We start from the raw sequence: 17645 nt of genomic DNA on the forward strand, positions 1-17645 counted from the left end.
AGGGAAGGTACCGAGCAGGGGTGGGTGTTTCTACGGGGGGAGGGAAGGTACCGAACAGGGGTGGGTGTTTCTACGGGGGAAGGGAAGGTACCGTGCAGGGGTGGGTGTTTCTACGGGGGGAGGGAAGGTACCGAGCAGGGGTGGGTGTTTCTACGGGGGGAGGGAAGGTACCGAACAGGGGTGGGTGTTTCTACGGGGGGAGGGAAGGTACCGAGCAGGGGTGGGTGTTTCTACGGGGGGAGGGAAGGTACCGAGCAGGGGTGGGTGTTTCTACGGGGGGAGGGAAGGTACCGTGCAGGGGTGGGTGTTTCTACGGGGGGAGGGAAGGTACCGAGCAGGGGTGGGTGTTTCTACGGGGGGAGGGAAGGTACCGAGCAGGGGTGGGTGTTTCTACGGGGGGAGGGAAGGTACCGAGCAGGGGTGGGTGTTTCTACGGGGGGAGGGAAGGTACCGAACAGGGGTGGGTGTTTCTACGGGGGGAGGGAAGGTACCGAACAGGGGTGGGTGTTTCTACGGGGGGGGAAGGTACCGAGCAGGGGTGGGTGTTTCTACGGGGGGAGGGAAGGTACCGAGCAGGGGTGGGTGTTTCTACGGGGGGAGGGAAGGTACCGTGCAGGGGTGGGTGTTTCTACGGGGGGAGGGAAGGTACCGAGCAGGGGTGGGTGTTTCTACGGGGGGAGGGAAGGTACCGAGCAGGGGTGGGTGTTTCTATGGGGGCGGAGGGAAGGTACCGAGCAGGGGTGGGTGTTTCTACGGGGGGAGGGAAGGTACCGAACAGGGGTGGGTGTTTCTACGGGGGGAGGGAAGGTACCGAGCAGGGGTGGGTGTTTCTACGGGGGGAGGGAAGGTACCGAGCAGGGGTGGGTGTTTCTACGGGGGGGGAAGGTACCTAGCAGGGGTGGGTGTTTCTACGGGGGGAGGGAAGGTACCTAGCAGGGGTGGGTGTTTCTATGGTGGGCGAAGGGAAGGTACCTAGCAGGGGTGGGTGTTTCTACGGGCGGAGGGAAGGTACCGAGCAGGGGTGGGTGTTTCTACGGGGGGGGGAAGGTGGGGGGGGGAGGGAAGGTACCGAACAGGGGTGGGTGTTTCTATGGTGGGGGGAGGGAAGGTACCGAGCAGGGGTGGGTGTTTCTATGGTGGGGGGAGGGAAGGTACCGAGCAGGGGTGGGTGTTTCTATGGTGGGGGGAGGGAAGGTACCGAACAGGGGTGGGTGTTTCTATGGTGGGGGGAGAGAAGTTACCGAACAGGGGTGGGTGTTTCTATGGTGGGGGGAGGGAAGGTACCGAACAGGGGTGGGTGTTTCTATGGTGGGGGGAGGGAAGGTACCGAGCAGGGGTGGGTGTTTCTACGGGGGGAGGGAAGGTACCGTGCAGGGGTGGGTGTTTCTACGGGGGGAGGGAAGGTACCGAGCAGGGGTGGGTGTTTCTACGGGGGGAGGGAAGGTACCGAGCAGGGGTGGGTGTTTCTACGGGGGGAGGGAAGGTACCGAGCAGGGGTGGGTGTTTCTATGGGGGCGGAGGGAAGGTACCGAGCAGGGGTGGGTGTTTCTACGGGGGGAGGGAAGGTACCGAGCAGGGGTGGGTGTTTCTATGGGGGCGGAGGGAAGGTACCGAGCAGGGGTGGGTGTTTCTACGGGGGGAGGGAAGGTACCGAACAGGGGTGGGTGTTTCTACGGGGGGGAGGGAAGGTACCGAGCAGGGGTGGGTGTTTCTACGGGGGGAGGGAAGGTACCGAGCAGGGGTGGGTGTTTCTACGGGGGGGGAAGGTACCTAGCAGGGGTGGGTGTTTCTACGGGGGGAGGGAAGGTACCTAGCAGGGGTGGGTGTTTCTATGGTGGGCGAAGGGAAGGTACCTAGCAGGGGTGGGTGTTTCTACGGGCGGAGGGAAGGTACCGAGCAGGGGTGGGTGTTTCTATGGGGGGGGGAGGGAAGGTACCGAACAGGGGTGGGTGTTTCTATGGTGGGGGGAGGGAAGGTACCGAGCAGGGGTGGGTGTTTCTATGGTGGGGGGAGGGAAGGTACCGAACAGGGGTGGGTGTTTCTATGGTGGGGGGAGAGAAGTTACCGAACAGGGGTGGGTGTTTCTATGGTGGGGGGAGGGAAGGTACCGAACAGGGGTGGGTGTTTCTATGGTGGGGGGAGGGAAGGTACCGAGCAGGGGTGGGTGTTTCTACGGGGGGAGGGAAGGTACCGTGCAGGGGTGGGTGTTTCTACGGGGGGAGGGAAGGTACCGAGCAGGGGTGGGTGTTTCTACGGGGGGAGGGAAGGTACCGAGCCGGGGTGGGTGTTTCTACGGGGGGAGGGAAGGTACCGAGCAGGGGTGGGTGTTTCTACGGGGGGAGGGAAGGTACCGAGCAGGGGTGGGTGTTTCTACGGGGGGAGGGAAGGTACCGAGCAGGGGTGGGTGTTTCTATGGGGGGGAAGGTACCGAGCAGGGGTGGGTGTTTCTACGGGGGGGGAAGGTACCGAGCAGGGGTGGGTGTTTCTACAGGGGGAGGGAAGGTACCGAGCAGGGGTGGGTGTTTCTACAGGGGGAGGGAAGGTACCGAGCAGGGGTGGGTGTTTCTACGGGGGGAGGGAAGGTACCGAACAGGGGTGGGTGTTTCTACGGGGGGAGGGAAGGTACCGTGCAGGGGTGGGTGTTTCTACGGGGGGAGGGAAGGTACCGAGCAGGGGTGGGTGTTTCTACGGGGGGAGGGAAGGTACCGAACAGGGGTGGGTGTTTCTACGGGGGGAGGGAAGGTACCGAGCAGGGGTGGGTGTTTCCACGGGGGGAGGGAAGGTACCGTGCAGGGGTGGGTGTTTCTACGGGGGGAGGGAAGGTACCGAGCAGGGGTGGGTGTTTCTATGGTGGGGGGAGGGAAGGTACCGAACAGGGGTGGGTGTTTCTACGGGGAGAGGGAAGGTACCGAGCAGGGGTGGGTGTTTCTACGGGGGGAGGGAAGGTACCGAGCAGGGGTGGGTGTTTCTACGGGGGGAGGGAAGGTACCGAACAGGGGTGGGTGTTTCTACGGGGAGAGGGAAGGTACCGAACAGGGGTGGGTGTTTCTACGGGAGGAGGGAAGGTACCGAGCAGGGGTGGGTGTTTCTACGGGGGGAGGGAAGGTACCGAACAGGGGTGGGTGTTTCTACGGGGGGAGGGAAGGTACCGAACAGGGGTGGGTGTTTCTACGGGAGGAGGGAAGGTACCGAGCAGGGGTGGGTGTTTCTACGGGGGGAGGGAAGGTACCGAACAGGGGTGGGTGTTTCTACGGGGGGAGGGAAGGTACCGAACAGGGGTGGGTGTTTCTACGGGAGGAGGGAAGGTACCGAGCAGGGGTGGGTGTTTCTACGGGGGGAGGGAAGGTACCGAGCAGGGGTGGGTGTTTCTACAGGGGAGGGAAGGTACCGAGCAGGGGTGGGTGTTTCTACAGGGGGAGGGAAGGTACCGAACAGGGGTGGGTGTTTCTATGGTGGGGGGAGGGAAGGTACCGAGCAGGGGTGGGTGTTTCCACGGGGGGAGGGAAGGTACCTAGCAGGGGTGGGTGTTTCTATGGTGGGCGGAGGGAAGGTACCTAGCAGGGGTGGGTGTTTCCACGGGGGGAGGGAAGGTACCTAGCAGGGGTGGGTGTTTCTATGGTGGGGGGAGGGAAGGTACCGAGCAGGGGTGGGTGTTTCTACGGGGGAAGGGAAGGTACCGAGCAGGGGTGGGTGTTTCTACGGGGGGAGGGAAGGTACCGAACAGGGGTGGGTGTTTCTACGGGGGGAGGGAAGGTACCAAGCAGGGGTGGGTGTTTCTACGGGGGGAGGGAAGGTACCGAACAGGGGTGGGTGTTTCTACGGGAGGAGGGAAGGTACCGAGCAGGGGTGGGTGTTTCTACGGGGGGAGGGAAGGTACCGAACAGGGGTGGGTGTTTCTACGGGAGGAGGGAAGGTACCGAACAGGGGTGGGTGTTTCTACGGGGGGAGGGAAGGTACCGAACAGGGGTGGGTGTTTCTACGGGAGGAGGGAAGGTACCGAGCAGGGGTGGGTGTTTCCACGGGGGGAGGGAAGGTACCTAGCAGGGGTGGGTGTTTCTATGGTGGGCGGAGGGAAGGTACCTAGCAGGGGTGGGTGTTTCCACGGGGGGAGGGAAGGTACCTAGCAGGGGTGGGTGTTTCTATGGTGGGGGGAGGGAAGGTACCGTGCATGGGTGGGTGTTTCCACGGGGGGAGGGAAGGTACCTAGCAGGGGTGCGTGTTTCTACGGGGGGAGGGAAGGTACCGAACAGGGGTGGGTGTTTCTACGGGGGGAGGGAAGGTACCTAGCAGGGGTGGGTGTTTCTATGGTGGGCGGAGGGAAGGTACCGTGCATGGGTGGGTGCTTCTATAGGGGGTGCTGGTCTGACCCTCTATTGCTCCTGGAAACCCCTGGCCCATACCTGGCTTTTCCAGTTGGCTGGCAGGGGGATGTGGTGATTGGGACCTCCGGTTTTCTCATTGTAGTACATGAACGTGTTAAGATCAGGGAAGTTCCGGTTCAAGTCGATGCCGTTGGCATTGTTCCTGCCCGTCAGGTACCCAATGGCATCTAGGTTCTGGAGGGAGAAGGCCCACAAGCCCCTGTGAGATCAGGGGAAATGCAGGCTCCATTCAAACGTCATGCAGGAAGGGCATGTCCAGAACCTACACAATGAACCTGGGCTTCGCGGTGTCTGAGCCCCCCAGGCAGTCACTGCAGGCAGGGAAATGAGCAGCGCTGTGCTTGGTGCAGGGGAGGGTGAGTGTAGTGAGCGCCATTCCTCAGACGGGGACACTGAGGCAGTCCTAAGTAAGCAACTTGCCCAAAGTCTCACAGCACTCAATGACTGAGCCAGGGACAGGCCAGCCTGAGTCTCGTGCCAATGGGCCGTGTTCGACAGCACCAGGAGGGATGAATTCCAGCAGGGTCAGGGGAAAACACACAGCCCCGAGCGTGTGCTCCCGACTGCTGGGCATTACACTTCCATAATGCCATTTACCATGGCTGCGTTCCAGGCCGGCGCTAGCGTGGTCATGGACTGAAGATGAAATCTGTCTATGCTCTACCAGTTCACCCCACACCTGCCAGCTCCAGGGCAGCTTGCCTCCTTTCTGCTGCCAGCGTCTGAGACGGGAGGCTGGATTAGATGCTCGCGCTCCAGCCACCTCCCAAGCCCAGCACCCTCCCTCCAGTTCCCTCTTCCTGAGGCTCTTTCAATAAACTCCACCTGCCTGGGCCAGGGCTGGAGCGGTGACACACTCAACCCCTCGCAGGGCTCCACCGTGGTCACCCCAAAGCCCGAGCAACACAAGCTCTTCTCCCCGTTGTGGGCTCCTCAGCAGCTCTTTACCTGGAGCACTGACTCCAGCAGAACCCGGCTCAGGGCTGCCCCTCGGAGCCCACGGCTCCCTGTGGCCCCCCCAGCTGAGCGCCCTGAGCCCGTCCATAAGGACCAGGTGACCAATCGAGTGTCAGCTGAGCCCTTTTGTCTTCCCCCCTCTGGCTGGGAAGGGCTGGTCCCCTCCTGCCTTACGGGGACCCATTCCCCCATGACAATGATCTGCTCTGGCAATGCCTGGACATTCAAGTTGCTGCCAGATTAGGGCTGTGCCAGTTCGTGCTGGGGGCCATATAGTGGTGGAAAGCTGCTTTCCTTTCACACATCACTTCTGGGTCAGCACTGAGACCTGCATGCTTGGGCCAGAGAATCTGCTGGCCAAAGGCCTGCTTAGTCGCCCGACCGGCCACCCTGAGCATGGCAATATTTCTCAGCTGCCTGTTTGCAGCCCCTGCACGGTGTGCCCATGAACGGAATCACTTACCTCATTGGCCAGGGCCACGTTCCACCCTCCCACCCTGGCATTTAGCCTGTCACTTCGGGAGGGTTAGGGTGAAGTGCCCAGGTACAGGGTTTCTTTACAACCCATTGACAGCCCCATGGCTCATGGCATCATTAGTACGTGATGCCCATCCCATTCAATGCAGAGCAAGAATAAAGGAGGCAGCTGTTTCCCCGTCACCTCCCAGGCTGTCCTCCGAGGGGCAGACGCCGGCCAGAGCTAGCTGAGCTCTGGAAGACTGAAATGCAAACAAAGCAGAATCAGCTCCCTGGGAGCTTGTGAAGGCCACGGTCTGTAGCAACAATGGAAATAACAGCCCTTCCCAGACAGCGGTGAGGTATGTTCCTGGGCATCTTAGAGATCCCGGCGGGGGCGAGATGTGCTGAAGGGTGGGAACCAAGTTGTGTGAAACACACGCTGAGGGAGCAAAGACAGGAGGGGTGGGATGAAACACTAGCTAGGGATTTGGAGGGTGCAGGTGGCAGACAGCAGAGAAAACGGTTCCCTATCTATTTGTAACTGTCCATCCACTGTCGGTGTGTGCACACCCACACGCACTGTTGTTGGAGATTTCTGCCTTAGTGGTGTCTGTAGGAGCGGCTGTGGTGGTGGTACATTAAGTGCCACTGCCCTGAGCCCGCTCACTTCCTTCTTGCCTTCAACTCCCACAGTGGAGCAGGAGGGCAGGGGACAGAATGGACATGAGCAACCCTCGCAAAGAACAGTTACATGCAGGTAGGTAGCTGCACTTTCTTCTGCGAGTACTTGATCATGTTGATCCCACGTTAGGCGACTCACAAGCAGCAGGGCCAGGCCTAACCGATTGGTGGCCCTGGGCAACCTCTCGGCTCACCCGTAGAGTCGACAGATGGTTTAAAAAAATACCCGACAAAAATTTGTCGAGCAAAGGAAAAAAAAAGAAAAAAAAGGGTCAGGGAGTCACTAGGGGAACCTGGGGGGAGGATCTGGGAGGTTGGGCCGAAATGTGGTCGTGACCCGCCCTTAAGACCGGATCCGACAAGCAGTATCCACAGAGGTGGCCTTGGAGTTCACAGTTTAGCAGCCTGCCACATTGCTCTGCCAAACTCAGCTTCATCCTCGGGCTGCTGGATCAGCACTGAGTCTACGATACATTTGAGAGAGGCTGTGCGTTTGCTCTAGAGCTCCTCCTAAAACGGTAAGCACTAGCAGCACCAAATTCAGTAGGCAGCTTTCCTTTCCCATAACTTAAAGCAGGGCCAAGGTTTGGTTGTGCCAGGAAAATGGATGTGCCTGGAATGGAATTGAGGCTCCTAAAGCCATACAGAAAAGAAACAATCACCAGGCAGGTGAAAGGAGCTGATTGGGACTGCCCCAGCTCTGAGCTTCCCATCCTCCAGGTGCCTTTTAGGTGGGGGGGGGGGCTGAATTCCCTCCCCTGATTCATACAGGATGTTGCTGGCTATTCCCCTTTGTCAGGGGGTGAGGGGAAAGTGCCCAGTTTGCTGCATTCCTCACTCTGGTTGGGGATAGCATGAGGCAGACAAACATTGACCTGCCTCAGCCAGGGAACATTCACCCCTCCCCCGGCGAAGGGCTTCTCACCTGGCCCCAAGCTGCTGTGGTGAGAGAGGGCTGGCATGGTCCTTTCTCCTTGGTGCAATGTGCATAGTGAGCCCCTCATCTCCACCCCCACCCCAGATCACTGATTGAAATGAAGAAAAACAAACATTTTTTGAGTGAAGGACCTGAACAACGCCTGGTAAATCTTCTAGTGGACATAAAGACATGACTGAGGATGTGGCTTGTCTGCAGTTGTCCTGAATATCACATGGGACAGAAAGTTTGCTGAGGAGACCTGTGCCCTGGCAGAGTAGGTGGCGACAGTCACTGGAGGTAGCACCTTTGCTTGACCATAGCAGAAGCAAATGCAGGCCATGGTCCAAGAACAAATCCTTTGTGTGGATACAGGGCAACCGTTCATCCTGTCAGCCACCGTGACAAATAATTGTGTCGACTTACAGAATGACCTGGTTCTGTCAATGTAGCAGGCCAGAGCCTTCCAGATATCCAGTCCAGGTAGCCTGTTCTCCTCAGATTGATGTGGCTTTGGGAACAAGACCAGTAAGTAAATGTCCTGCCTCGAATAAAACTGAGAGATGGCCTGGGGGAGAAATGCTTGGTGTGGTCTGAGCTGGACTTGATCCTCGCAGAAGGCCATGTACAATGATTCTGAGGTGAGCGTCCAACCTCAGATACTCAGCAGACAGACATTGCTGCAGTGAGGAACGTGACTTTTCAAGAAAGGAGAAAAAGAGAGTGCAAAGCCATAAGCTCCAAGCGGGGACCCATGAACTGTGACAGCACCAGATTTGAGTCCCATGGCAAGACTGAGTCCCTAACAGTGCTAGTAGAGGCGCTCTGTGCTCTTACAGAATCTGGCCGCAATACCGAGTGAAGGCCAGATAGCTGCTAGATGGCTCTTGGCTGATGAGAGGGACAAACCCTGGAGCTCGAGATGCAGAAGGCAGCAAGAATAAGCTGCAGAGGAGCCAAGTCAGGCCAGACACTTCTGTCCAAGATCCAGCAGGTGAAGTCTTCACTTTGTCTGGTAAGGTGAAGGATGCTGAACCAACAGGATTCTGAACCTCAGCCAAGCACTGCTGCCCCTGCGTGTTCAGCCATGCAGCAACCAGGCTTTCTGATGTAATTCCGCCAGCAGACTGCCTTGGTTCTGGGACAATAGATCCAATCTGAGAGGTAGCTGGAATGAGGTCACCACCATGCTGAGCCAGTGTTGCTACAGCCACAGCAGCATAATACAGATGATCCTCCTCCTGTCCTGTTTGATCTTTGTTGGGACCTGGGTAGCAATGGCAGCGGTGGGGAGGCATGTCACAGCCCCGACCTTGGGAGCAGAAAAGTGTCCAACAAGGATCCTCTGTCCATGCCCCCAGTTGAGCAGAAGATGTGGCATTTCCTGTTCTGCGTGGAAGCGAACAGGTCCACCTGGGGAGTCCCCCACCAGTGGAAGGAGGAACCATCAGCCATTCATGGGGAGACCCAGGCTGCCTGCTGAGGGGGGCTGCCAACATGTTCCTGGTTCCCAGAAGATAAGCAGCTACAAGATGGAAGTTGTGCTGCAGACAGAAGCCCCAGAGCCAGAGGGCTTTCAGGAAGAGGGCAGGTGACCTGGCTCCCTGACACTGACATGAAGGGCACAATTGTGACTGGACAGTGACCTTGAGCGCTGAGAGCACCCAGTTAGGCTCCCCATCCCAGGTCTGAGCTGTCAGGGGCCAGGGTGACCGACGAGGCTGGGGCCACAAAGAGAACGCCTTCCAGCATCAACACGAGATCCTGCTACAGGGTGAGGGACAAGAGTCCTCTGTCCAGCATCCTGACCATCCAGCCCATGATGTGCTTGCTGGGGACATAGGTCGGTGCTAGCCATGCTTGACGGGGCCAGAGGCAGAGAGGTGTGTGCTGAACCATGTGAGTACATGCTGCCGTGTGGCACCTGAGAGCAAGCAGAGGGGGTGGGCATGCAGGCTTGTGATGAAATCTGCCATAGTCCAGAATTCAGCCTCAGGGAGGAAGGCTTTGGCCCGCGTGGAGTCAAGGGCCACCCTAATGAATTCTATGCATTGTGCTGGAATTAGGTTTGATTTTTTCTCATTTGTTATCAACCCCAGGTTGCAACAGGTGGACAGACCAGATCGAGATGCCTCCGCACCTGATCTGGGGACCGGCTGTTTAGCAACCAGCCGTCATGGTGCTGGGATATCTGGACCCCTCAGTGTCTCAGGTAAGTGCCCATGGGTGCAATGTGCTTTGTGAGAATGCACAGACATTGCCTGAACTAGAAATGGCACCATCCCAATGCGCCAGTGCCCCAGAAAGACTGAGATAGGAAAGTACGTGTCCTTCAAATCCAGGGTGGTGGATCAGTGTCCTAGCTCAGTGAAAGGGATGAGGGAGGCCAGGGAGACCATGTGGAATTTGAGCCTTGAAGAGACTTGCTGAGGAGATGAAGGATGGGTGTGAGGCCCCTTCTGCCTTTAGAATTAGGAAGTAACAGGAATAAAATCCTCTTCCTTCCGCGTTCCGAGGCACCTTCTCCACTGGCCCCGGGCACAGGAGATATTCAGCCTCCTGGACAAGGAGTTGCTTGTGAGAAGAGTCCCTGAAGAGGGATGGGAAAGGGGAGGAAAGCCATAAATTGTAGGGTGCAGCCTGACAAAACGGTATCAGCACCCAGCAGTGATGCAGGAGCAGGCGGACGGGAAAGGGCGGAGGGGCTTGAGGAAGGGTAGGGCTGGATCCAGTGCATGGGCTGGCGAGCTGTCCTTGAACACTCGCTCAGAATGACTGCTTGTGGCCTCCCTGACTTGTGGGGGGATCAGGATGGGCCACATGGTATGAAGGTGGCTTCCCCTAGGGCTACAGTATGACCCCCCCGATCACAGTCTAGGTTCTAGGGAATTTCCTCCTATAGCAGCTAGGTCCAGAAATTCCCTAGAACCTGGGTGGGGGCAGGTCGCTGGCCGAGCGTGGGGGTCATACTGAAGTGGTTTGCAGTATGTGGTATGCAGTGGTAGCGCCCTGAGGTGGGTGAGAGGCCTGTCCCAGGCCCTTTGGCACTGAGGGGCGCCACGTCTGCTGCTGCTTCCTGGGCACTGGCAAAGGGGAGCAGTGCCGGGCCGAGCCTGGTGCCGATGGCGCACTACGCCCCCAAGCCGATGTACTCAGCATGGGCTCAGCCACAGAGGGTTCTGATGCAGGATGAGGAGCTGTCTCCATAAGGAGGGCCCTCAAGCTGATGTCCCCTCCTTCTCATAGACTCTAAGGTCAGAAGGGACCGTTGTGATCATCTAGTCTGACCCCTGCACAGTGCAGGCCACAGACTCTCACCCACCCCTCCTAGAATAATCCTCTCCCCTAGATCTCAGATATTGAAGCCTGCAAATACTTTGAAGGCCCCAAGATGCAGAGATCCTCTAGCTGTGACCTGTGCCCCACGCTACAGAGGAAGGGAAAAACCTCCAGGGCCTCTGCCAATCACCTTCTGGTTCTGAGGGTGAAAGTTTTTACGCCAGCCCTTCCTGGGGGTGTCTCCCAAAGGTCTCTCCTGCCAGCCAAACGTGACTTGAAGCCAGGCTAGTGGGACATACTCCCCCTGGGGTAAATCCCAGCAGGAACACTATTCAGTAGCTTCGCACTATTCCTAACTACAACACACTATGCACGATACACACCAATGAAGCCTGTGATAGGAAACCTGCTACAGCTTTGTGATGCAAGACAAGACATTCCAGCCAGCCACCCACCAGGTCAGAACTGAGACTGCGCAGGGCCCGTGGTACGGAACATACTGCCACAAGGGAGCCACTCCAGACGGCACCGCAGCCAGCCCTACGGATACCGCTAAGGCAGACGTCTCTGACAACTGCGCAACCTAAAAGGGAATCAACATGATCAAGCACTGGAAGAATGATGGCCTTCCCCTGCAGAGCTGGAAGGGTCACCTAATTTAGTCTCTTGTCCTCAGGGAGGACCAAGTAAACCAGGACCATCCTCAAGCGCTGTTCGTCCAGCCTGTTAACAATTTCCAGTGCCAGGGATCAATGCTCCTTTTCATTTTTCCCATGCACACGCAGGATATATTTCGTTATGTGCCAGCACAGAAGTGATGTGTGATTAGGGCAGGGATGAGAAGTCAGAGTGGGAGAGGGGGCTCTGGTTGGGGCAGCAGGTTAGGATGCAGGGAGGTGAGGGGTGACGGGAAGAGGGATTTGGAGTCTGGGCTGCAACAGGAAAGAGGACTCTACGCAGGCCTAGCAGCTCTGGGGTCGACAGCATCATGTTGTCATTCAGTTTGCAACCCATTGTACCCTCTGCCCTGCTGCTGCCAAGCCACTTATTCCCCATTTTATCGCCGTGCATTGATTTTTTCCTTCCTAAATGAAGTACTTTGCATTTGTCTTCATTGAATTTCAGCTTGCTAAATTCAGACCAATTCTCCTTTTGGACTCTAGTCCTGTCCTCCAACATGCTTGCAACCCTTGCAGTTTGGGGACGATGGAGAAAAACAGGCTTAAACATCTCAGCTTTTTTATGTCTGTTACTAGCTCTCATCCTCAACCTACCCATTTCCTTCATCTTTCTCTTGCTCTGAATGGATTTGGAAAACCTCTTCTTAGGGCTTTTAGTGACCCTTGCTAGGTGCAGCTTCCCTTGTGCTGTTCTCATTTTGCCCTCCATGCCTGTGCTAGTCTCCTTTCTAGTCGTCCTTAACAACTACTGGTGGAGGCGGCACTGGTGTGCTACCCTACAAGGGCAGGCCATGCCCCTGCCAGGTGAGACGGGGAGAATGCTTGCCTGGTACCTGGTTGGCAGCCACTTCATATCCATCTGGGTTCATGGAAGGCAGGATGTGGATGCGTGTGTCCCAGATGAGCCGTGTGATCCGTTCGCTCCTCCGGCGATACTCCTCACACAGGAACTCCGAGAGCTGGAGCAGCAGCTCCCTGCCCAGAACCTCGTTCCCATGCATGTTCCCAACATACTTGAACTCCGGCTCCACTGGGAAAAGCAGGAGACTCAGTGACACATCAGCAGGAAGGGCGGGGGCTGGGATAGGGAGTGCAGCCAGTTAATCCCATGAACAAGGGGTCAGTGTGCGATGAGGCAACCCAGTGACACCTCTGAGCAGAACCAATGAATGACCCAAATGATTTGTGTTTGTCCCATACCGAGCACAGTGGGGCCAGGCCGGGGGCTCTCATTTCCTCAGGAAACTCACTCATCAATAGTAGCATCTAGGGATGTCAACGTATAGCCAAGTGCATGGTGGACTGATGAGCCTGGGCTCACCAGCTAACCCTCACAGTTCTATGCGCCCCCCATGCAGTGTGGGAGGGAAATGGGAAGGAGGGAGCCAGTACGTGTGGGGAGGTGGCTTTTAAGGTCCTCGCCAGCACTGACTCTTGTTCCCCCCCACCCTGTATCAGAGGCAGCAGAGTGGGGAGCAGCCAGCGACTTTTAAGCTGGCTCCCTATATGCACCCACTCCCGCCTGCCCCCTCTCCCTGGTGCTGCTGCGTCTACAGGTGGCTCTGCAGGTACTGGCTCCCGCCTGTCCCGTGCCACACACTTGCTGGATGCTCCAGGGCAGGGGGAGGGAGGCCACACCACCCACCCAGTGTGCTGGGGTGGGGTATCTGGGCTTGGGTGGGACGGACAGATCCTCAGGCAGAAGGGGCAGCCTGGGCCACAGATTAGCCTCTCCAAGCCCCAGGTTCACCCATGCCACTGCCCATGGCAGGGTGGGACCTCAGGAACACAAGCCCAGACCTGTTTGTCCAACCTGTTCTTTAAAACCTCAACCAAGGGTGAGGCCAATTCCACGGCTTAACTCTCTTTTAGTTCTAAGGATTTTTCTAATACAGCAGAACTGCAGAGTCAGGCATCTCAGGAATGGAGGCTGCTCAGAACTCGGAACCAAACATTAGGGATGTTCTTTTAACGACTCACAACAGAACACGAACCTGACACAGCTTTGAAATGTTACTATGCAGAAGAAAAGTGCAGCTTTTAGCCATCTTAATTTCAACGAAGCAAGCACAGAAACGGTTTCCTCAGCTTGTAACTTCTTTTTTAAACTTTCCATGTATTTTTTAGTAGTTTACCTTTCATAAAGTGCAGTATTTGCACGTGTGTATGAATTATATTGCCTGATTGTGTGCTGCTGGTTCCAAATGCGGTGTGCAGCTGAGTGTCAGTTTGTAACTCTGAGGGGCTAGCATAGATCTCCTCGCTGCACATGCAGCCCATTCCTTGTCCTACCTTCAGTGGCATGGAGGACAACTGATCACAGTCCCCTGGAGAGCAGCCCCTAACATATTTGAGGAGTGTGATCACATTCCTCTCGCTCTGGTTTTTGCAAAACTCAACATTCCCAGTGTTTTAACCTTTTCCCATAGGTCAGGTTTTCTAAACCTCTGATCATTTTGTTGCTGGCCTCTCACCGGTTTGTCCACCTCCTTCCGGATGTGTGCAACAATCCCAGGCACAGCACTCCTGCTGGAGCCTCACCAGTGCCAAGCAGAAAGGGACACTTACCTCCTAGGTCTTACATATGACACTTCAATTAGCCGATTCCATTACTTCTGCAGGGGTGCAGGGTTGGGTTGTGATCTGGGGCAGGGATGCAGAGGGTTTGGGTGCGGGAGGAGGTTGTGACCTGGGGCAGAAAGTTGAGGGGAAGGAGAAAGTGGGGTGCCAAGTATAGGCTCTGGCCAGGAGACACTTACCATAGGTGGCCCCTAATCAACAGCTCAGCAGGACCCTTGGGCAGGCTTCCTGCCTGTCGCACCCCCACACACTGCTCATGGATGGGGCCATGTCCATCGCTGAGCCCTTGGAGGGGAGCAGGACTTCCTGTGCTGCATGCGCATGGCCCAGGAAGCTCCCATTGGTGTTTCTGGAGTTCCCTCCCCTCCACGGGGCGCACACGGTGCAGGGACACACACTTGCCCCAGCAGCCAGCCGCTTTGAGCTGCGGGTAGGGAACCTGCCTGAGGCTCCCATTGAGCCGTAGGACGTGGGCAGCCCAGAGGATTGTGGTGGGTTGGATCCTAAGGTTTAGGGGGCCAAATCTGCCCCCCCGGCAGTATTTTGCCCACCCCTGCACTGGGACGTAAGCGCCCCTTGCAGTATAAAAGGCTAGAGCAGGGTAGGAAGTAGCTATGAGGCTATGAGTTTTAGGAGCCTGTTTCCTGATAAGACCCAGGCGATGTTTGCTGGCAAGGGATAGCACCTCAGCATCACAGCCCAGCCCCCAGAGATGCTGCCAAGCTCCTGAGAGAGGAGGCAGCATCCCCTGTCTGACGGCACTAGCTGGGAAGAAGGAGGCATGAAGCACAGATTATGCTTGCACTCTCCGCAACACCTTAGACTTCCTTGAGCTTGACAGCCACGGAGAGGCTGCCTCCTCCCCCACCCCCGAAGGTTCTGCTTAACCTCAATTGGAATGGTTTTGTCTGCACCGGTGACCCTATGAACTCCACCGTGCTTCCTGGCCACGGGTGCACTGTTCTGGAACAGCAGTTCCCATCAGGCCTGCCAAATCCATTCCCCCCACATACTGGTATTCCTCCAAAGCAGGCCATGGGCAGTGTCAAATACGAGCTTACGTCATGCCGGTCCCAGGGTCACTCCGGGATGCACAGTCTAAGCAGTTTGTACTAAAGATGTTTGAAAGTCTCACTCAGGTCAGGGATAAATAACAAACAGGTTTTGTGCCAAAGGAGGCTGATTCACCTGTCTCACTGTCAGCTGTGTAATTGAACATTGTAAGCAAATACAATGGGAACATTTTACATTTGTAGTCATCAGTAGGGCACAACGGCAACTTGAAAACATTATTGGGGGTCCTCTTGATTCTAGGGACAAGAACAATGACCTTTGGGATATAACAAAGGCAGAGAGACATATTTTTCATCCTCCACTGAGGAAGCAAAAAAGACAATGCTACTCTGGATTCATGAAAGCTGGACCCTAACCATGCAGGTTAGTAATGCTGGGTAATGGCTTTAGGTGAGAAACTGCTTTCGACAAAGATTTCAGTATCAAAGTCAAGTTTCAACTCTAGGAAGCATGTCATAGTTTTGTTTTTATGTAGCCTCACTCACCATTTGTGAACTCTGATTGTTTTCATATCTATGTATCTCAGTGCTGGGATGTCATAAGGACCTGAGCATGGAATGTTATAGCCAGCTTGGCTACCCTGGCTGCTTCCCCACCCCACAACAGACCCTCTGCTCAGCACTGGTGGGCCACAGTGAGGGAGATGGGAGAGAGTCTGTACCAACTCACTACCTCACTTTCTGAAGCGGGTGTCCTGTGGCTACAATTACTGGATGGGCCACCTGGACATCCCTGAGTATGGAGGCTACTGAGCATAGCTCAGTGCAGGGCTGACAGCGACTTCCCTGGAATTACCAGGGAGCAGAGCTGCACTAGACGGGGGATCCGTGTGTGTGTGTGTGCACGCGCGTGTGCATGCGACCTTGGTGTGACACAGACAGCAACATGCAGAGATACAAGTCCCCCCCCCCCCCAAACCTCCTCTTGTTGGTACTTACAGAGTTCATGGACTCCAGGGTTGTCACTGAATTCCAGGACATAGAGCTCTCTCCCCTGGACACTGCTGCCGATACTGTAAATCCTGGTGATCTCGGGACACTCATTGTGCACATTGTACAGGGCCTGCACAAGCTGCTCATAGCGGTGGTGGAAAAAGTTCACAGAGGCTGCCACTCTCAACAGAAGCAGGAATCTCAGAAGAGGCCAGAGCAACTGAGACATCCCCTCCCGACACTTTGCACTGGGATTAACGCAGATCTCAGAGTTCCCTTCCTGACAGCTTGACAGGAACTAATGTGCAAACTTTAACCAGCTCTCTGCAGTCTCGCAGCCAAGTGCCAGCCCACTGCACCTGCCGGGTGGGGGGAAGGGAGGAGAGCTGGGTCGGGGAAGAGTCTTGCACAGCTTGCAATGCTTTTCAGCTCTGAGCTTCAGCATCAGGGCTCCCACCCACCCCAGAGCTGGGATGACTTCAGAGCCAGCTCTTGCCTTTGGAGAGTTTCACTGATTCCTGTTCATTTATTAACTGGACGGTAAACAGGGCCCCGAAGCCACTGACTGTCCCTGCAAGAGAAGCAGGGGGCTCGACAGCTGGCTGCATGGGCCTCATGCAGCTGCCATGTCGGTCAGCCTGCAAAGCGAGAAAGAACAGAAGAGGGACACGAAATGCAAGAGGAGCCCTGCTGAGAGACCACGTACCTCAGGGATGGGGCGTCTGGGATCAGTGATTGGTCTTCACAGCACTTGCCAGCAATAATACATGGCTCTTCCCAGCTCTGGGTCCCAGTGTGCTCCACAAAGGACAGGCTGGCATCATTACCCCTACTTAAGGAGTCAGGGCTGGAGCTGAGCACAGAGCCAGCATTCCTGGAGCTCTGGCCACTGCCCGGGATGCCTCCTTAGTGCCCAGCCCAGCCCAAACACTGGCCGAAATACTTAAGGTCTAGCAGAATTTGCCAGCCAGAAGCAGGGCATCATGGCCCTCTGTCCCTGTCCCCACTGAGATGTGAGATGCTCTGCTCCAGTCCCGGACCCAGGGAAGCCTGCTCCCCCAGACTCTGCTCACAGTACAGAGTGGTGCAGGTCAAAGCAAAGTGCTGTTTCAGTCCCAGAATCAGAACTCCTGCCCTGGAGATGCTGCTGATCCAGTAGCTCCTCCACGAGCCAGCAGGCTTCCCATGCCCAGCGCGAAATGCCACCCTTGGTCAGAAACAGACAACGCCAGCAAACGTCTGCACCATTTGGGCGCTCCTTGAGAAAGGACCCTTCACATAACCTATTCCCCATGCTGGCTCCCATCCCCCCAGTGCTGGCGAAGGGCTCCTGGATGGCCCTGGGGAAGGGGGTCCATGCTCACCCTTCTGGGCTCCAATGCCTCTCATTCCTCAAGGTCAGCATAACGCCGTTCTGGGAAAGGCTGTGTGCCACTTCAAGTGCTGGAGGCTGGGAGGCAAGTCAGGGACAGCTAGGTCTGTCTGCAGCCCAAGAGAGACAAGAGTTTCCTTCTACCCCCAGCCGCCATTAGAAACTCACTTGGCTGGGTCTGTCCTGCCACATCCCCTGCCCACTGGATTCCTCCGCTCAAAAGAAACTTCCTGACCTTGCCGAGCACAGTTCTCACCAATCTCATCCAGATCTCGTTTCACATCACAGCTGCCCTTCGCCCCCTTCCCTGCACCAGGCCAACGTATCTGCCTG

At 56.5% G+C, this 17645-nt stretch overlaps 1 protein-coding gene across 3 annotated transcripts in view; it reads right to left on the reverse strand.

The window, feature by feature from the left end:
- Positions 1–16642, reverse strand: part of CPN1 (carboxypeptidase N subunit 1) — a 47846-nt gene extending 31204 nt beyond the window's left edge. The window contains exons 1-3 of one of the 3 annotated variants that reach the window (XM_089780328.1): positions 15947–16642; positions 12188–12384; positions 4401–4556 (exon numbers count right to left, since the gene is read on the reverse strand). In XM_089780328.1, coding sequence (XP_089636454.1) covers positions 4401–4556; positions 12188–12384; positions 15947–16169 — 576 coding nt within the window. In that variant the 5' untranslated portion in view covers positions 16170–16642. The remainder of the gene's footprint in view (positions 1–4400; positions 4557–12187; positions 12385–15946) is intronic. The other 2 variants (XM_075934442.2, XM_014571920.4) reach the window with 2 other exon arrangements.
- Positions 16643–17645: the final 1003 nt, after the last annotated feature.

The sequence above is a fragment of the Pelodiscus sinensis genome, chromosome 8 (assembly GCF_052426305.1).
Source record: "Pelodiscus sinensis isolate ZL-2025 chromosome 8, ASM5242630v1, whole genome shotgun sequence".
In the NCBI taxonomy this organism is placed as follows: Eukaryota; Metazoa; Chordata; order Testudines; family Trionychidae; genus Pelodiscus; species Pelodiscus sinensis.